This window comes from Simochromis diagramma, unplaced genomic scaffold (assembly GCF_900408965.1).
Source record: "Simochromis diagramma unplaced genomic scaffold, fSimDia1.1 OVJJ01000685.1, whole genome shotgun sequence".
Lineage (NCBI taxonomy): Eukaryota > Metazoa > Chordata > Actinopteri > Cichliformes > Cichlidae > Simochromis > Simochromis diagramma.
In genome coordinates this window covers 9,579,495-9,594,266 of record NW_024387477.1, presented here as the reverse complement: position 1 = coordinate 9,594,266, position 14,772 = coordinate 9,579,495, and the positions used below count along the sequence as shown (strand labels likewise).

At 42.8% G+C, this 14,772-nt stretch overlaps 1 protein-coding gene and 1 long non-coding RNA gene across 2 annotated transcripts in view; both read left to right on the top strand.

The window, feature by feature from the left end:
- Window positions 1-418: 418 nt before the first annotated feature.
- The window catches only part of LOC120723632 (A disintegrin and metalloproteinase with thrombospondin motifs 2-like), a 136,685-nt gene continuing 122,331 nt past the window's right edge, over window positions 419-14,772 (top strand). The window contains exons 1-2 of the mRNA XM_040015209.1: window positions 419-749; window positions 2,318-2,724. Coding sequence (XP_039871143.1) covers window positions 662-749; window positions 2,318-2,724 — 495 coding nt within the window. The 5' untranslated portion in view covers window positions 419-661. The remainder of the gene's footprint in view (window positions 750-2,317; window positions 2,725-14,772) is intronic.
- Window positions 6,657-14,772, top strand: part of LOC120723633 — a 30,688-nt gene continuing 22,572 nt past the window's right edge. Inside the window, exon 1 of the long non-coding RNA XR_005693798.1 lies at window positions 6,657-14,756. This is a non-coding gene — a long non-coding RNA (uncharacterized LOC120723633). The remainder of the gene's footprint in view (window positions 14,757-14,772) is intronic.

Here is a 14,772-nt window from a genome sequence, read left to right as displayed (position 1 = left end):
AAGAGGTTCGCAGCTCGTCGGAGTGCGGTGGAGTGCAGGGTTTAACAGCAGTTATGGTCCCGGAAAGGGTGTCTAAGTGTAAAAAATAAAAAATAAGAATCAGTGCTTCGGGTTTGTGACATGCGCTTGATGTACCATGAAGCGCATTTCTTTCTTTTCTTTTCTTTAAAAAAAAAAAAAAAAAGCTGTCTGTCGGTCCATCAGTGCAGCCGCAGCACAGCCACCGCTCTCACATATCCTCACTTATCACACAGAGGAGACACTCCCGGCGGCCGGTCTCTGTGTGTGCGTGTGTGTGTAGTTTCAGAGAGTTGTCAGAGGTAAGAGAAATAGAAAAAAAGTGGGAGCACGCAGAATTCAAGAGAGAAGTTGGGAGAAAGAAGGAGAGACAGAGCGGAAAGAGAAGAGTTGAGTGAGAGAGGGAGCGAAGAAGAGTGAGCGAGCGAGAGTGAGAGACCTCGACGGAGAGGAGGAGGAGAGAGAGAGAAAGAGAGAGAGAGAGAGAGGGGAGGAGAGCTCCGTCTCTCCCGGTGCACTTGGCAGTCTAGTTGCGGGCTGCTGTGCTGTTGCTGTCGTGGCGTGGCTGGTCGCGCCAGGCGGGGAACTTCACCACACTGGAGCCCGGAGTCCCACTCTCTCACCTGCGCAGTTCGGAGCTGCCATGGGTTTCTCAACAGGATATACTGTCCTAATTATTCTACCGGCCTTTCTGCTGCACACCAGCGGCCTTTACATCGCCAGTAGCGTTGGTGAGTGGAGTCCACTTGAGCGTGGTCAGTGTTTACGTTGTTCTCCTTATCTGATCATATCTTATCAGCTGGGCTGCGCGGGGGCTCTCGCGCGCTCACTGGAAGTGTGGAAGCTCATCGTAGCGGGGAGGCACTGTCCTGCTTCTTGCTTGTGTTTCATTTTTGCCACGCTTTTGCAGTTTTGTTGCAAATGATATTGTGGTGCGCATTTGCAACTTCTGTAGCCCGTGTCCTGCTGTGGTGCTTAAAGGGACTTTCCGAAGGTCCCTCAGCGGTGCAAGCAGTGTTGTGATTTGCCCCCCCCCCCCTGTCCAGGGTATAATTTTATCTGGGGTGTAAGAGGGCATCTGATGCACCGGTTTACTGTCGGATTTCGCAGGGAAGTAGCCTAACATTATCCGATTCGGCCGCTGTCGCATCTATCGATCTGTCACAGGACGCTGGAGTCGGATGTCAGCCTATTGATCACACTATTATCAAATCATTCCTCCAACATGGAGGATGAAGAAATGTTTACACTGTGTGTTTGGCTTTTATCGGTTTGCAAACTTTATGAATTAGATGTTATAGGTGGATACTTAAATATTAAAATAAAGAAAGAAAGAAGTGGATCTGCATCCGGGGACCATATACAAGGTGACAGCAACATACTGTTTGACTGTGTAATGGCATTGACACCATAAAGTGGCCTTGGCTCAGTGTGTGCAGGCTATGTGTTAGTGTATGAGCGCTGCGAGGTTGCACCTGTAACGTCAGTGTCACATGTCACTAAAAGAGAAAGAGCTTTCTAATCTTAGAAATCGTCATTTGATATCAGTTAAAAACGTGTGTCTTATACTTATCTGTACGAACAGTTTAAATATAATCACTTAATCATAGATATTGATGATCATGAGAACAGTGGTTACAGATGCATTTCAGTTCATATTGATAAGAAGCGGCTGGGGGGGGGGGGGGATCTGAGCCACTGGATCAGTTTTGTTGTTGTTGTTTTTAATAGAGGTTTTCTGTTTATTCTCGGTTTGAGCAGGTTGTGGGTGATATAACAGCGTGATAAAGCAGCAATTAGCACCTTGCTCTTGTACTGACTTTCCCGTTGATGGTGGAAGGGCAACAGAAGGTGTCAGGAGCGCAGCGTGCACTGCTGAGGCTGCCGTTTCCAAACGCAAACTGCCGAGCACGGGGGTCGCCTCTAGGTTCATGGGTGGGGCTGTGTGTGTGTGTGTGTGTGTGTGTGAAAGGTTACTGATTTCACTTTTTATTTATCACTGTGCTACCCTTACCGCAGCTTGGAATAAGGAATAAATAATTCCTTGCCAAACTTGACATTTTCCTAATCCCTTTTTTCCTCCCCCCACCTCTTTTTTTCCATTCCCATGACTCCTGATTTTCCCCACTATTTATCCCCCATTGTTCACCCATGACGTACCCTCCTCTTTGTGCTGTTTTTTTAATTTTCTACTTCTCCCTCTTGACTGCCTCCCACATTTGTGCATTTTACCATCTTTCACCTTCTCTTGTCTCATTCCCTTCCTCCCTCCCACCCAACTTACCTGTCCTTTTCCTAGACTCCCTGCAGCACATCCTGGGGGAGTATGGACTGGTTAGGCCGATCAGTGTGGACGCAGAGGGCCGCTTCTTGTCACACGCCGTCTCGGCTGGCAGCATGGCAGGAGGGCAGTCCCGTAGGCGCCGGAGGAGGGAGGTAGGAGAAGGCAATGATGAGTGGGAAGGACCAAGAGGAGCTGTGCCCCCTCAGGAGAGGCTTTACTACAACGTCACCATCTTCGGCCGGGAGTTCCACTTACGTCTGCGCCACAATGCCAGGCTGGTTGCACCCGGAGCCAAGATGGAGTGGCATGATGACAACGACAGCATCCGGTACTCTGAGCCATTGCACGATGAATGCTTGTATGTGGGTGACATCACAGACAGGCCAGGAGCCACTGTGGCGATCAGCAATTGTGATGGCCTGGTAAGTGTGTGACCTGTGCTCTTCTCTCGTGACTGAAAAGTTGTCTCTGGACAAAATGACACAAGGAGACACAAGGGAATGGATAGAGCTGATCATAAAAGATTTGATCCTCACAAGCACTCGTGGGGTCGACCATCCTGCTCTGCCTGGTGTCCTCTAAACAAGCTTCAACACTAGGTCTGCCCTGAGAAAAGCCTGAGTCATGTTTTCATCCCTCTGTCCTCTTGCCTCTTTTAGTTTAGTCATGCAAAGAGGAAAAGGAGGGATTACTGATGTTTCAAAGATAACCTCTTTATTTATCACTACTTCAGCTATTAAAATAGCATTTAGCAGGCTTGTAATACATAGATACAGAAGGTGTGGACAAGTCGCTAACACTACAACAGCATTCAAATTTAAATAGCCACCACAAAATATTTTGGTTGCACAACAGTTGCTCAAAGAGCTCGAATTGTAAATGCTTTTAATAGAGCTGATGATGAATAGAGAAAAAAGAAAGGAGACGGCAAACAGTTGGTGAATGGCTGTCAGTAAGGGAGAGAAGTGAGATATAGACGGTGTGAAAACTGTGCACAGGAACCGAAATGAGACGACGCAGAAAGATGGAGACCGGTGCTCGGGGAAGAGGTGGAATGGACAAGTGTGAAAGATATGCCTCGGGGCGGAAGAAAATAGGCAAGCAAATATGAGGAAATATGCACATGGGGGTTTGCACAGGCGCTGATGAGATTTGGGGAGGAGTTTTCCTCATTAGAAAAAAGGATTTGTTAGTCAGCCAGATCGGCCCCCCACTGGAGCTGAGCAACAGCAACTGGATCCGTTTAGGGTTGGGGACACTAGGGACTGAGCGAGCAACTGAGAGAGCAGGCAAGGTGCCAGGACAGCATAGGCCTGACATGCCCACTTAGCTTGACACCAGCCAGTGGCAACTCACTGCTGTTGCTGCTTGCTCCAGACTGTCATTTCAGAGCCTTTTGGCAATTTCTAATAAAGATTACTGTCGCAGTGTAGCTGGTTACACATAACAGATCAGCCAGTGCTGATCATTGGTTTGTTGAGCGCACTGCTTTCTTTTATTTAAACATGCTACTTGTGTGCATGGATTTTGATTATTTTTTTAGATATAATCTTGATCTGTCCATAGTAAGAAATGGGGAACAAAATCCCATGTTATCCACATTCAGGATGTGATAGTCAACTAGACCATGGCAGGTCCGTCTAGTGCAATTTATGGTCCCACAAATGTGTCTGTTTGCATACGTGTCTCTGTGTGGACATGGAGATGGGTTTCTGCAAACGTACTTCTTTGTAGTCCTTCAAAATACCAGTTGCATGTTGCTGGGCATGGATAACCTATGTGTTGGTGGAATGCTGAGTGGTTAAAAAGTGGAGCAGAAAAGTGAAGGGAGTGATGAAAAAATCAAAAATACAGCATGAAAAGCACAGAGAGTGGCTGCAGTGGACACTTTTAAGTGTTTTGAACACTCGGTTTCAGATCTTTGCATGTTATAACGTCGCTCTTCTTCGCGGCTGGCGAACAGACCAAGAGTGGACCACAAACTGGTTGTACCACATACTTGTGACACTGCCCACATTGACAGAAAACACTCTCTGCAGGTATAGGTGGACTGCCTTTGTGCTACACCTGCATAAAACAAGCATCTCTCACTCACTTTGTCTGAAGTGAAGTTAGAGGAAAGGAAAGGAAACAGGCGACATCTGTACTAACAGTGCTGTTGTTTGGGCTCTTTGCAGTGTTCGATGTAAAATAGGATCAGCTGTATGGTGTATCAGGATAAACCGGGATATAATCAAGCAACTAAAGGGGCATGTAACCATATTCCGTACCGACGTGTGGCTGCTAACATTAGATAAACCACAGCTACTGCTGCTAGCACTGCTATAGTGAGTTAGCACGTTTCAGTAACATTTTAAACATGATCTGATTCACGAGGAACATCTTTAATCGTATATATATATCTATATATCCTAAATACAAACTACACAGGTTCCTTTAGTGTGCAACTACCTCCATTTAAAGTTTGCTCAGTCTGACAGTTTTCTGTCTTTTAGACTAGTCAACTAGTCACATTTTTTTCTATTGTTTAAACGACTAATAAATTAGTCACTAGAAAAATCCCTAATCTGCATGGATGAATTCCTGAACACTCCACTGGTATTATAAACAGTAGTAACTCACAGGGACGTCATCATACCAGAAATTTAGTCGTTGGTACAGATACCAGAAGAAGTACACAATTCTGAATATCCAGTTTCACACCAATTTACTAATTTTGGTGATTTTAGATGAACACTAATTTGATTATTCATCTTACATCACCGACATTGTGGTGGCAGACTGCTTATTCGACAGCTTAACGTTACATTTTGTTAACAGGACACAGACAGAAATGCTGGGATTGTTGCTGAGTAGCCCGCTAACGTTAAACCAACCTTATTTCATTACATTAGTTTAAGCCTTTATATCTAATTATCCTGTATGAACATCTTTTCTAATGCCTATTTCAGGGTAACAATGCAAAATACTTACATAGCTGACTCTTACTGCCTTTTCTTGCCAGTGAGTCGGGGCATCAGCACTAGTCACCATCTTCCTCGTGTAGTTTCTGCTGTGCCATGTGTACTTTTTCCTGTGCTTGTGGGCATCCTTCTTCTTCTTCAGCATGTAAGGAAAGACTAGAGCATTTGTGTGCTGCCCCTCACGTCTGTGTGGACCTTTTAGGTATTAAACCAGCCCAAGAACTTTCTCTTATCATAATCAAGTGATATGAGAGACTCAGCATAATCATATATAAGTTGAATAATATTTTTTGTCACCAAAAGTGGATATTATATTGCAGTATTTCATACGCATTGTCTGTGATATGTTCAGTATCCACATATCTGTCTGTCAGTCTCCTCACTAAAAAATAATATCCGTCCACTTTTATGTCCTGTTGCTTTTCAGTTACACATTAACTCAAGAATGTAAGCAGTATACATAAAATATAAAACATACATAGATTTGAAATGCACTAAAATATATTTTAGCCCTCAAGTAATGACACAAAGTGTTTTGGAGTATAAAACTAAATGAAAAGACTTCTCAAGACAGGCTTAAGAATCGTTTAAAAATCGTATCTTCTTTTGCAGTATTGATGTCAGCGTTGTAGGTATCACGTGAAAGAGTCAAAAGAAAAAGAGAAGAAAAAGCCTTTTTAATAATCACGTGAGGGCTGTCTGCTTAGATTTAATTTGTTTCTCTCTGCCCTTGAACAACTCACATCATTACTAATCAATTCTTACAACCTATCTCCCATGCCAAGAAATACAGCCAAGTTCTGCCTAGCTGTGCCCACATCCGTCTTTTTTAAAGCCAGAAGAGCCGCGCAGGACATCTTTGCCCAGCTATACCTCCGCTTTCTTTTTTTATTGACCCAGACACCTGGTTAGAGTGTCTTCTGCCCTCTGTTGTCATTCACAACCCAGAACCTTTAGCTGGCTGTGACCCAGGAGTGTGGTAAGGGAAGAGCGATTACAAAAAGGAAAAGGTAGTGTTTAAATGAAAAAATACAACTTAAACCAAAGCTAACAATAATAATAATAATAACCTCTTAAATTCTTTTAAAGGCAAAAATGGGGCAGAATACCATAGATGGTGAGAACTAAGCAGTGTGTGTGTGTGTGCATGCATGCATTTGTCATTCTAAATGAAATTTAAATACAACTATGGTGCTGTAAAAACATCAAGCTTCATTTCTTTGCACAATGCTCTTTTAACTTTGAAATTCTCATTTCTCTTAAAAGAAGACCGCAGCAGGCAGGTTTCATGGGAGCCAAACTGATATATTGATATATATATATCTATATATATATAGATATATATATGTGTGTGTGTGTGTGTGTGTGTGTGTATATATATATATATATATATATATATATATATATATTTTTATTTTATTTATTTTTTTTTTTCATGTAAAAAAAAAAAAAAAAAAAGCAAAAGGTTTATAAAATAATTCCCTTCATAATTGTTGTGGTTTCAGGGTCATGCTTTTGTGTATGCTGGCTATGTAAGCGCCAGGTTATTGGTTTACCTGTTTGACTTTGAAAATGTTGTGTCTTCAAATATAATCCCTGTTAGAGGAGGAAAATCTGACAATTCAGAGAATCACAGTCTTGATTTTATCTGATTAACGTATGCAGCAGCATGAGTGGAAAACCCTCCGACTGCAGCCATGTCAGAAAGGCTTTATTCGGTATTTGAGTTTGGAGGTTCAGAAGAATTGTTCCAGGATTTTTTTTGGCTGTGCTGTTGCAAAGATAGAGGGACATATTGGGGACTGCCGCTTACTTCGCATTTCAAATTTGAAGGCGAGGTGGTGCCGTGGTTGGCACTCGGAGCAGGAGGTGCATCTTCTCTCTCTGCCTATGCGGGTTTTCTCCGGGTGCTCTGGTTGCCTCAATGAGGTTAGCTGACAATTCTAAATTGGCTGTAGTTGTGAATGGTATGTCTATGCCTTCATAGTAGCTTTGTGATGGACTAGCGATCTGTCCAGTGTTAGCACAGCTGGGATAGGCTTCAGCCCGCTCCGCTTTATTTAGATAAGTGGTTAAGAAAGTGATAAATGGATATTTAAGATTTTGTCATCATTATTTAACAAAAAACAAAACTCTCTCACTCTGAGCTTACGGTTCAGCTTTGACCTTAATAGGAAGAAACACTTGCTTAGATAAAAGCGGTTTTATGAAAAACTGTACAACAAAAATCTGGAGTTTTCTTACACTTTCTTAGACACAAATGAAAACAAAATTCCTTCTTGCATTACTGTGAGAAACTGGAACTCCATATAGAGACATGTTAATGTCTATGTGTATGTGTGAGAGTGATTGGCCATACTTGTGGCCTTTCCTTCAGCTTTCCTGCCGTGTTTGTGACTGTGTCGGCCTGATTGTGGAAGGTCAAGGGTCAGAGGACCTCCTTTTCCCCTGCAGTTATAGGACATCGAGGATTACAAAATTATCCATTAAAACGTTCTCGCCTTGAGATTCTGAGGACTGACACAGGGTAGCTTTGTAAACTGTCAGCCAGAGATGCAGTAATTTCCACTTGGGAGGCTTGTACATCAAATAAATGATTTTTTCTTTCCTAGTAATGCTTTTCTTTAAGTTTTTATAAAATTCTACTCTCGATGAGCTCCGCTTATGAGACCAAATAATCAGAGCGAGCGCTCTATGCACACTATTAAGTTTGAAGTGGCCCTGTCTTTCAAGTGGCCACACAGGCTGAAATGGTCAAGGATTACACTGTAGCAGTTCATTCTAAACTTTAAAGTTTGGCACGCATAAATGTGAACACACAACAACTAAAGAGAACGCTTGTAAAGACAAGAAGAATCTTATAAAAAGAAGGGAGAGAGAAAAAAAACATATGGACAGACAGGAGATGATGGAGTAAAATGACTGAAAGTGTGAAATATCCACATATCCCACCTGGAATATCGACATATTCCATCAGAAATATGTCGGTATTCCCGGTGGAATATTTAGACAGCCGTTTACAGGTAGAGCTCCAACCGTAATGTCAAGACTGTGCAGCAAATCGTGTCACAAAGCAGATAATGCTTGAATAATGTTTAACCTGTGGTAGATTGAGAGATGAATTCTTTGTCCTACTAGCAGACAAATATCATCTGTGACTGCAGCGTGGCAAATGCAGATATTTATCTCCAGTTTGAGGCTTTCTGCTTCAGGTAATCAGCATGTTGTGACAAATGGGGTGTCAGCTATAGTCTACTGTGGGAACAGAGGGTCTGGGTAGGCCAAAAATCTGGGAGTATGAGAAGCGATCCTAAAGGCTTTAACAGAGGAAGTGAGTTACCCGTCATCTTGGCTTTTTCTCCTAAAATCCAGGTGGATACACACCTGGATAACAGAACCCACATTTCCACAGATAGGATATATGTTGCATACCTTGTCGGTCCTCATAAACACAACAGAAAACACACCTTTGCAATTCAGTCAAATGCTCAAGCAAATGGTAAAATGAAAAAAAATATATATTTTTAATCTGAACCATCTTTACCTCTTTGCATGACAAAAACTACTGCACACATTTCTCTTATTGTCTCCACCCCTCACTTCTCTCGCTCCCTCTGTCTCGTGTTTTTTGGCCAGCAGCGGTAGCAGCAAACAGGAGAGCCCTCCTAATGAAGGTATTAAAAGAGTCAGGGAAATGACAGAGAAAGAGAAAGAAAAAGAATGTGGCTCCCCAACACCCACAGATTCAGAGCTCCGGCAAAAAGGAAGGAGACAGTAAGAGGCAGTGTTCCTTTAGTGAGCGGGCTTTGTCTGTTTTTAGCAGCAGCTCTGCTCCTAAGTGTTGATCGCACAAGTGGTGTTGGGGGTTAAGGGCAGTGCCCGCTGTTTGTGTTAAGAGCAAGCTCAAGATCTTACTAACTAGAAGATATTTTATGTGTAGTATTTTCATAAAGTGGCTATAATTATATTAGCAGATAATTAGTCCTGAAGGCGTAGCCCTTTCTAGATTCTAATGTGCCGTATTTATGCGTGGCTGTGTGCCGCAGTCTGTTCATGTGTGTTATTAGTACACAGCAGGAATGCCGGAAGGCGGCAGTGTTATTTTGGTGCTTTCATTGAAAAGACTCAGATATGAACTGCAAGGAGAAATGCCAAAGCACTGACAGGTGTTTTATTTATTTATTTTCTGTGGGTGGATGCTTGGAGTTGGCACATTCCTTGCAAATACTACATACTATGAAAAAATACATCATTGTATTAATTCAATGCAACTGACGTTGTTACTGTTCTACCTTAAGCATTAAAGATGGTAAAGTTTTAGCTTCTAAACACACACACACACACACACACAGACACACACACATGCATACAGTATGGGAGTACACACTCACATGCACCCAGCTCTGTGCCAACTGAGGGGTAATCATGTGAGAGAGTGTTGACAGAGGGGCAGGCCTATCACAATAATAGCCCCAGAACTATTAAATGCCAGCGACACAGACACTTGCGCCAGCCATGCCCCTGTAATGCACTCAGTCATTACCTCTGCATTAGAAGTCAATAGAGAAGGAAGCCCTGGGCTGAGCCAACTCATCCATCCATCCAGTCCAGCAGTTAAGCTTGGTCAGGCGTGACAGCTCGCTGGGCCCTACAGCATGTTATTCCACCCCGGGTCACACGATAAGCAGCTCTCAACTGTAATCAGCTCAAATTGAAATGATGACATCAATTACAGCACGGCGCACAGCTGTTATTGACCCCGGCCCTCGCTGGCTGTGTAGACTAAGCTGTGTGTAGAAAGAGAGGGAGAAAAAAAACGAAGCATAGGGGTGAGCCCTGCAGGAACTGCAGGGCTGAAGGGAGGGCTGGGTGTGGAGAGGCCAGACTGCTGAGGCATGGTATGAATGAAGAGACAGAGAGAGAGAGAGAGAACTGTGTTCTCAGTATCTGATTGCAGGTTTCCACCCTACAGTGTAGCGCTACTCAAACACACAATTACTCAATCTAGAGCTATTATCAGATCGAGAGAGAAGCAGAGGGAAAGAGAGCTAGAATCAGATGGAGAGGAGGCCCATTCTGAGGAATGCAACACAGAGCAAATGAGTGCTTTTACCAGAGCTGTGATTACTGCCACTCACTCAGTGCACTTAACCAGCCCCCTTGCCGTCCTTTCCCCTCACTCTCTGTCATTCACAGAGCGCTGGCAGCCTCGGAGCTCCAGGTTTGTTCGAGTGGTTGAAATAAGAGGATTCACCGAGGAAAATAACGCAGTGGAACCCCAGGTGATTTTTAAGGGAATCACCTCTGTGATGTCATGATTACAGAGAGTTATTTTTATATGCCGAAACCTGGTAAAATAAGCTCAAATGACGTGGCAGTGGGGATGAAATAAGGCACTTCGTTGGAGACATTTTAAGAGAGAGACGAGGCACTCAGTGAATCCCGAGTGGAAATCTATGGGAGAATTTTTTAAGGGTAAAGTTTAGCTGCCATAACTCAACAGCCGAAGCAGAACTGTTCCACTGATTCACAAGGTAGATGTTCACAGACCCAAAACAGGAGTTATCATAATAAAAATCACAAGTGTATCCATAATGTATATTATCATAGCATAAGTTCATTAGTTGCTCTGGTGAAACCTGTTTTCTAACTTTTATTATCATATTGTTCTGCAAACTCTATACATAGAGTTTTGTGTCTCTGAAAAATTTGCTGTGCTATTCCCTCTTTGAAGCAATACAACATGACTTTGCATTAGTGAGTTTGCCAGTTAGAAATTGCCTCGGACATTTGTGTTCTCACATGCGCCGCTGCCAGGTAAGTCCAGGTGAAGTTCAGGGCTGCAGTGCAAGAGTGAAGCCTCCTGGAGCCAGAACCACTATGGCTAATGATATTGGGATTTCCTGTTTCCATTATGTGCCCTGGGCTGCCGACCTGTCCAGGGTGACCGCTTCTCTCACCTTATGACAGCTGGGATAGGCTGTCAGCAATCAGGCATGTCATTTCAGGCAGTGACAATGATCCAGAGTTGTACCACTTGACTGGACAAAGAGCATTTCAGGATCAAGATAAACAAATTAAGCCTGTCACGCCCAGTTTCTTACAACGAGGAGAAAAATGCAGGGATAAAACTAAATTGAATTCTGACCATGAAGTTAAGACGAGCTAAGTGAAAGCACAATAAAAATGAATAATAAAAAATGCAATTCAGTAGAAGTGAGCCTTTTTGGAAATGTTTTCTTGCCTGCTGGACAGCCACCATCAGCTTGACAGACATTCAGTTAGCCAGCCAGCCCCACAGGCTGCAGGAAGCTGATCGATGCTGGCCACATCGGCAGTTCTGTAGGTCCCAGCAGCCTCCGAGGAGGATCTTGGAAACAGGACGAGACATCCTTTACTTGTTTCAGCATCTTAACAAGCCTTCTGCCTGCCTCCCCTGATTGACCTGACCCAAGTCTCCAGCGGCCACACTGTTTTACCTCCCAGCCACCACACAGGTGGCTTTGTAGTCTTAAAGCTTCCGCTTGTCTGGAAGTTTTCCCCACATAATCCTCACAAACAAAACACAACATGAGAGAGAGGGAGAGAGCGAGCGAGAAAGAGACAGACAGGAGGGAGTGTGGGGGAGGGAGGAAAATGAGAGTAACTCGGGGGTGGGGGGGAAGCACAGCTCAACAGAATCTTAATGTGCGCAAACCTGAACAAGAACAACAGCGACGACATAACCATCACCACCTGCTCAGTGCTCTGAAAGAAGGAATAGAGAACGGGGCTGTCTTAATTAACTTGAAGAATTGTGGCTTTTTATTGTTTCGACTAATCCGAGGTCACTTACTTACATCCAGAAGCTCACACACTCTGACTGAGCATAGATAATATATGTTTACAGTTCCTGTCCGTGCGTGTGCGTTTTCTGCCAGCCTGCTTGTATTAGTTGGATTGTGCCTTCTCATTTTGGTTTTCAGTTTGCATGTTCCTTAACGAAACAGATCTTGTCTATCTGTCTGCATCTCTGTCGGCATACAGTATCTACAGTTCAAAAAACATTTTGCTTGGTGCAGCAGGCAGCTAAGCGGCAAGAATCGCACCTCAAAACAGAAACTCACACCCTCCTCATCTTACTAAGGCTTCCTGTTTTTGTTTTCTGCAAGAGAAAAATAATCACTTTTTCTCTCCCAGCGTGTTAGGTTTGGGGTTTTTTGCCAGTGTATGAGGATCTCGGGAATTGTTACAGTACCAGCATATGTAATATATTATATAATAATATATTGTATTCTAATAACTGACTCTGTGGGGGCTGGAGTGGAGCAGCAAAAACAAAGAAACACATCTAGTGCTTTGATCACTGTGACTGATCATCTGCCAACATGTACAGGGAAAGCTTTGGATACTGCCTTACAATTATGTAATCTGTTTGCCAAGATGTAATGGAGACTTTGAGATGACCTTGACCATGTAAAGCACTGTGTGAGATTTGGCAACTGCATTGTTAGGCTGAATGCATCCTCTGAATCAGGGACAGGGTCATGCACCTTATCAACAGCTGCTGTAGGTTTTAATAGGATTAAAAAGAAGTTTAAACAACATCTGAGATGGAATAACAACAAAAGCGTCATCATCATTATTATTATTGTTATTATTATTATTATCAATACAGATAATACAGAGCAAGGCAGAGAATGTGAGAGAAAAGCAATACTTTGTCATTACTCATGAGTATTATTCGAGCTTAAACAAGTAAGTGCATGGCTAAAAACAAAATTTAAAAATTACCAAGGAAAGAAAAGTCAAACGTACTCTCATATTTAACATTTCCAAGAAAAATAATATAAATGATTCAGTGAAATTAAACCCACTAATTCAAACAGGGAATGACAAATGGAGTCACTGTTGATGAGGTAGAGTGCATTTTTTATGGATTGTGTATCAAGCAAAATCCTTCCACCCATTCATTGTTTTCTTTCTTCTCATAAGTTTCTGACTCTAATCTCAGAAAAATTCTCCCCCAACGCCCTATTGTTTATTTTTATTTATTATTATTATTATTATTATTATTATTATTAGTTTAGTTTTTTTACTTGCATTATATTATAAAACTGCCACATCTCAAAAGTGCTCTGTTGGATTGAGATCTGGAAGCTGTGAAGGCCATGTGAGTTCAGTGAACTCACTGTCATGTTTAAGAAACCAATTAGAGTGAAGCTTAGCTTTGTGACATGATGTGTTATCTTGTTAGATAACACATCATGTAAACAATGCTAAGTTGGTACAATGAGGCCCAGAGTGGGCCAATAAAATATCCCTCCACACCATTACACCACCACTAGCACCCCGAAGCACTGACATAAGGCAGAGTCTGTTGTCCAGTTTTGGCAAGTCCATGAGAAATGTAACCTCAGTTTCCTGTTTCTAGCTGACAGGAGTGGCACCCAGCGTGGTGCTCTGCTGCTGTAGGCCATCTACTTCAAGGTTCAACATGAAGAGATAAGAGATGCTCTTCTCAAACACACAAACCTTGACTGCAATGAGTGGTTATTTGAGTCACGCTCTTTGACTCAAAGAATTCTGATGTTTGGCATAAGCTGAGGATGAAGATCTTGGCCAAAATCTGATGTGCTTTTTTTTCTGGATTTTTGGTTGGTGCTCCCCATTGAAATTAGACTGCCATAAAAGATAGTGATTGCTCATTTCTTTGTAAGCGCAAGCTTACAAATTCTGCAGGAGATCAAAGAATTATTTACTGAAATGTATATGCCACTGACACATTAATAATAGTATATGATTATGCATAGAGGAAGCCCCCCATTAAGAATATAGGGCTGGAATCCAAAATCAAGGATATTACTTGGGTAAATGACGTGCAGAAAGGTGTCTTGAGAAGTAGGTCCTGGATGAAAAGGAGGTGCAAGAAGATGTTCATAACTGAGGCTCTAAAAACTGCCCATGAAAGATTTACAGCTCTGGCCACTTGGCTAAAGTGATAGACCAGAGAAGCAGAGGCCAAAAGAGTAAATTGCCTGTTTTCCGATCATCCATCGCTCAGCTACAAGGGAAAAATAGCACAAGAACAGACGTACCCAGAGCTGAAACCAGGCATTACTAGAAAAACATCTGACAGAAAGATGCATCACACAGAGCAGACCACAGCAACCTCCTAGAGCAAGAGCCAGTCAACATCACAAAGCCAGACATCCAACAATAAATCTTTGAAGAGCTGGACAGCACCTGACAAGCTCCACACCTACTGGCTAAAGAATCTTAAAGAAGCACTCCATGATTACCTGGCAGCACAAATAACAGGGCTGCTAACAGTAGGTAGTTATCTATACTGGCTAACACAGAGTAGAACAATCTTGATCCAGGGTACGACACCATCAAACTACTGGCCAATTATCTGCCTCTCCACAAGATGGAAGTTCCCCTCAGCAATTGCAGCAACCAAGCTGAGTAGACATGAGTCAAGACATAGGCACAGCTCAGAAAGGCATGGGGTCTAAAGTGCCAGAA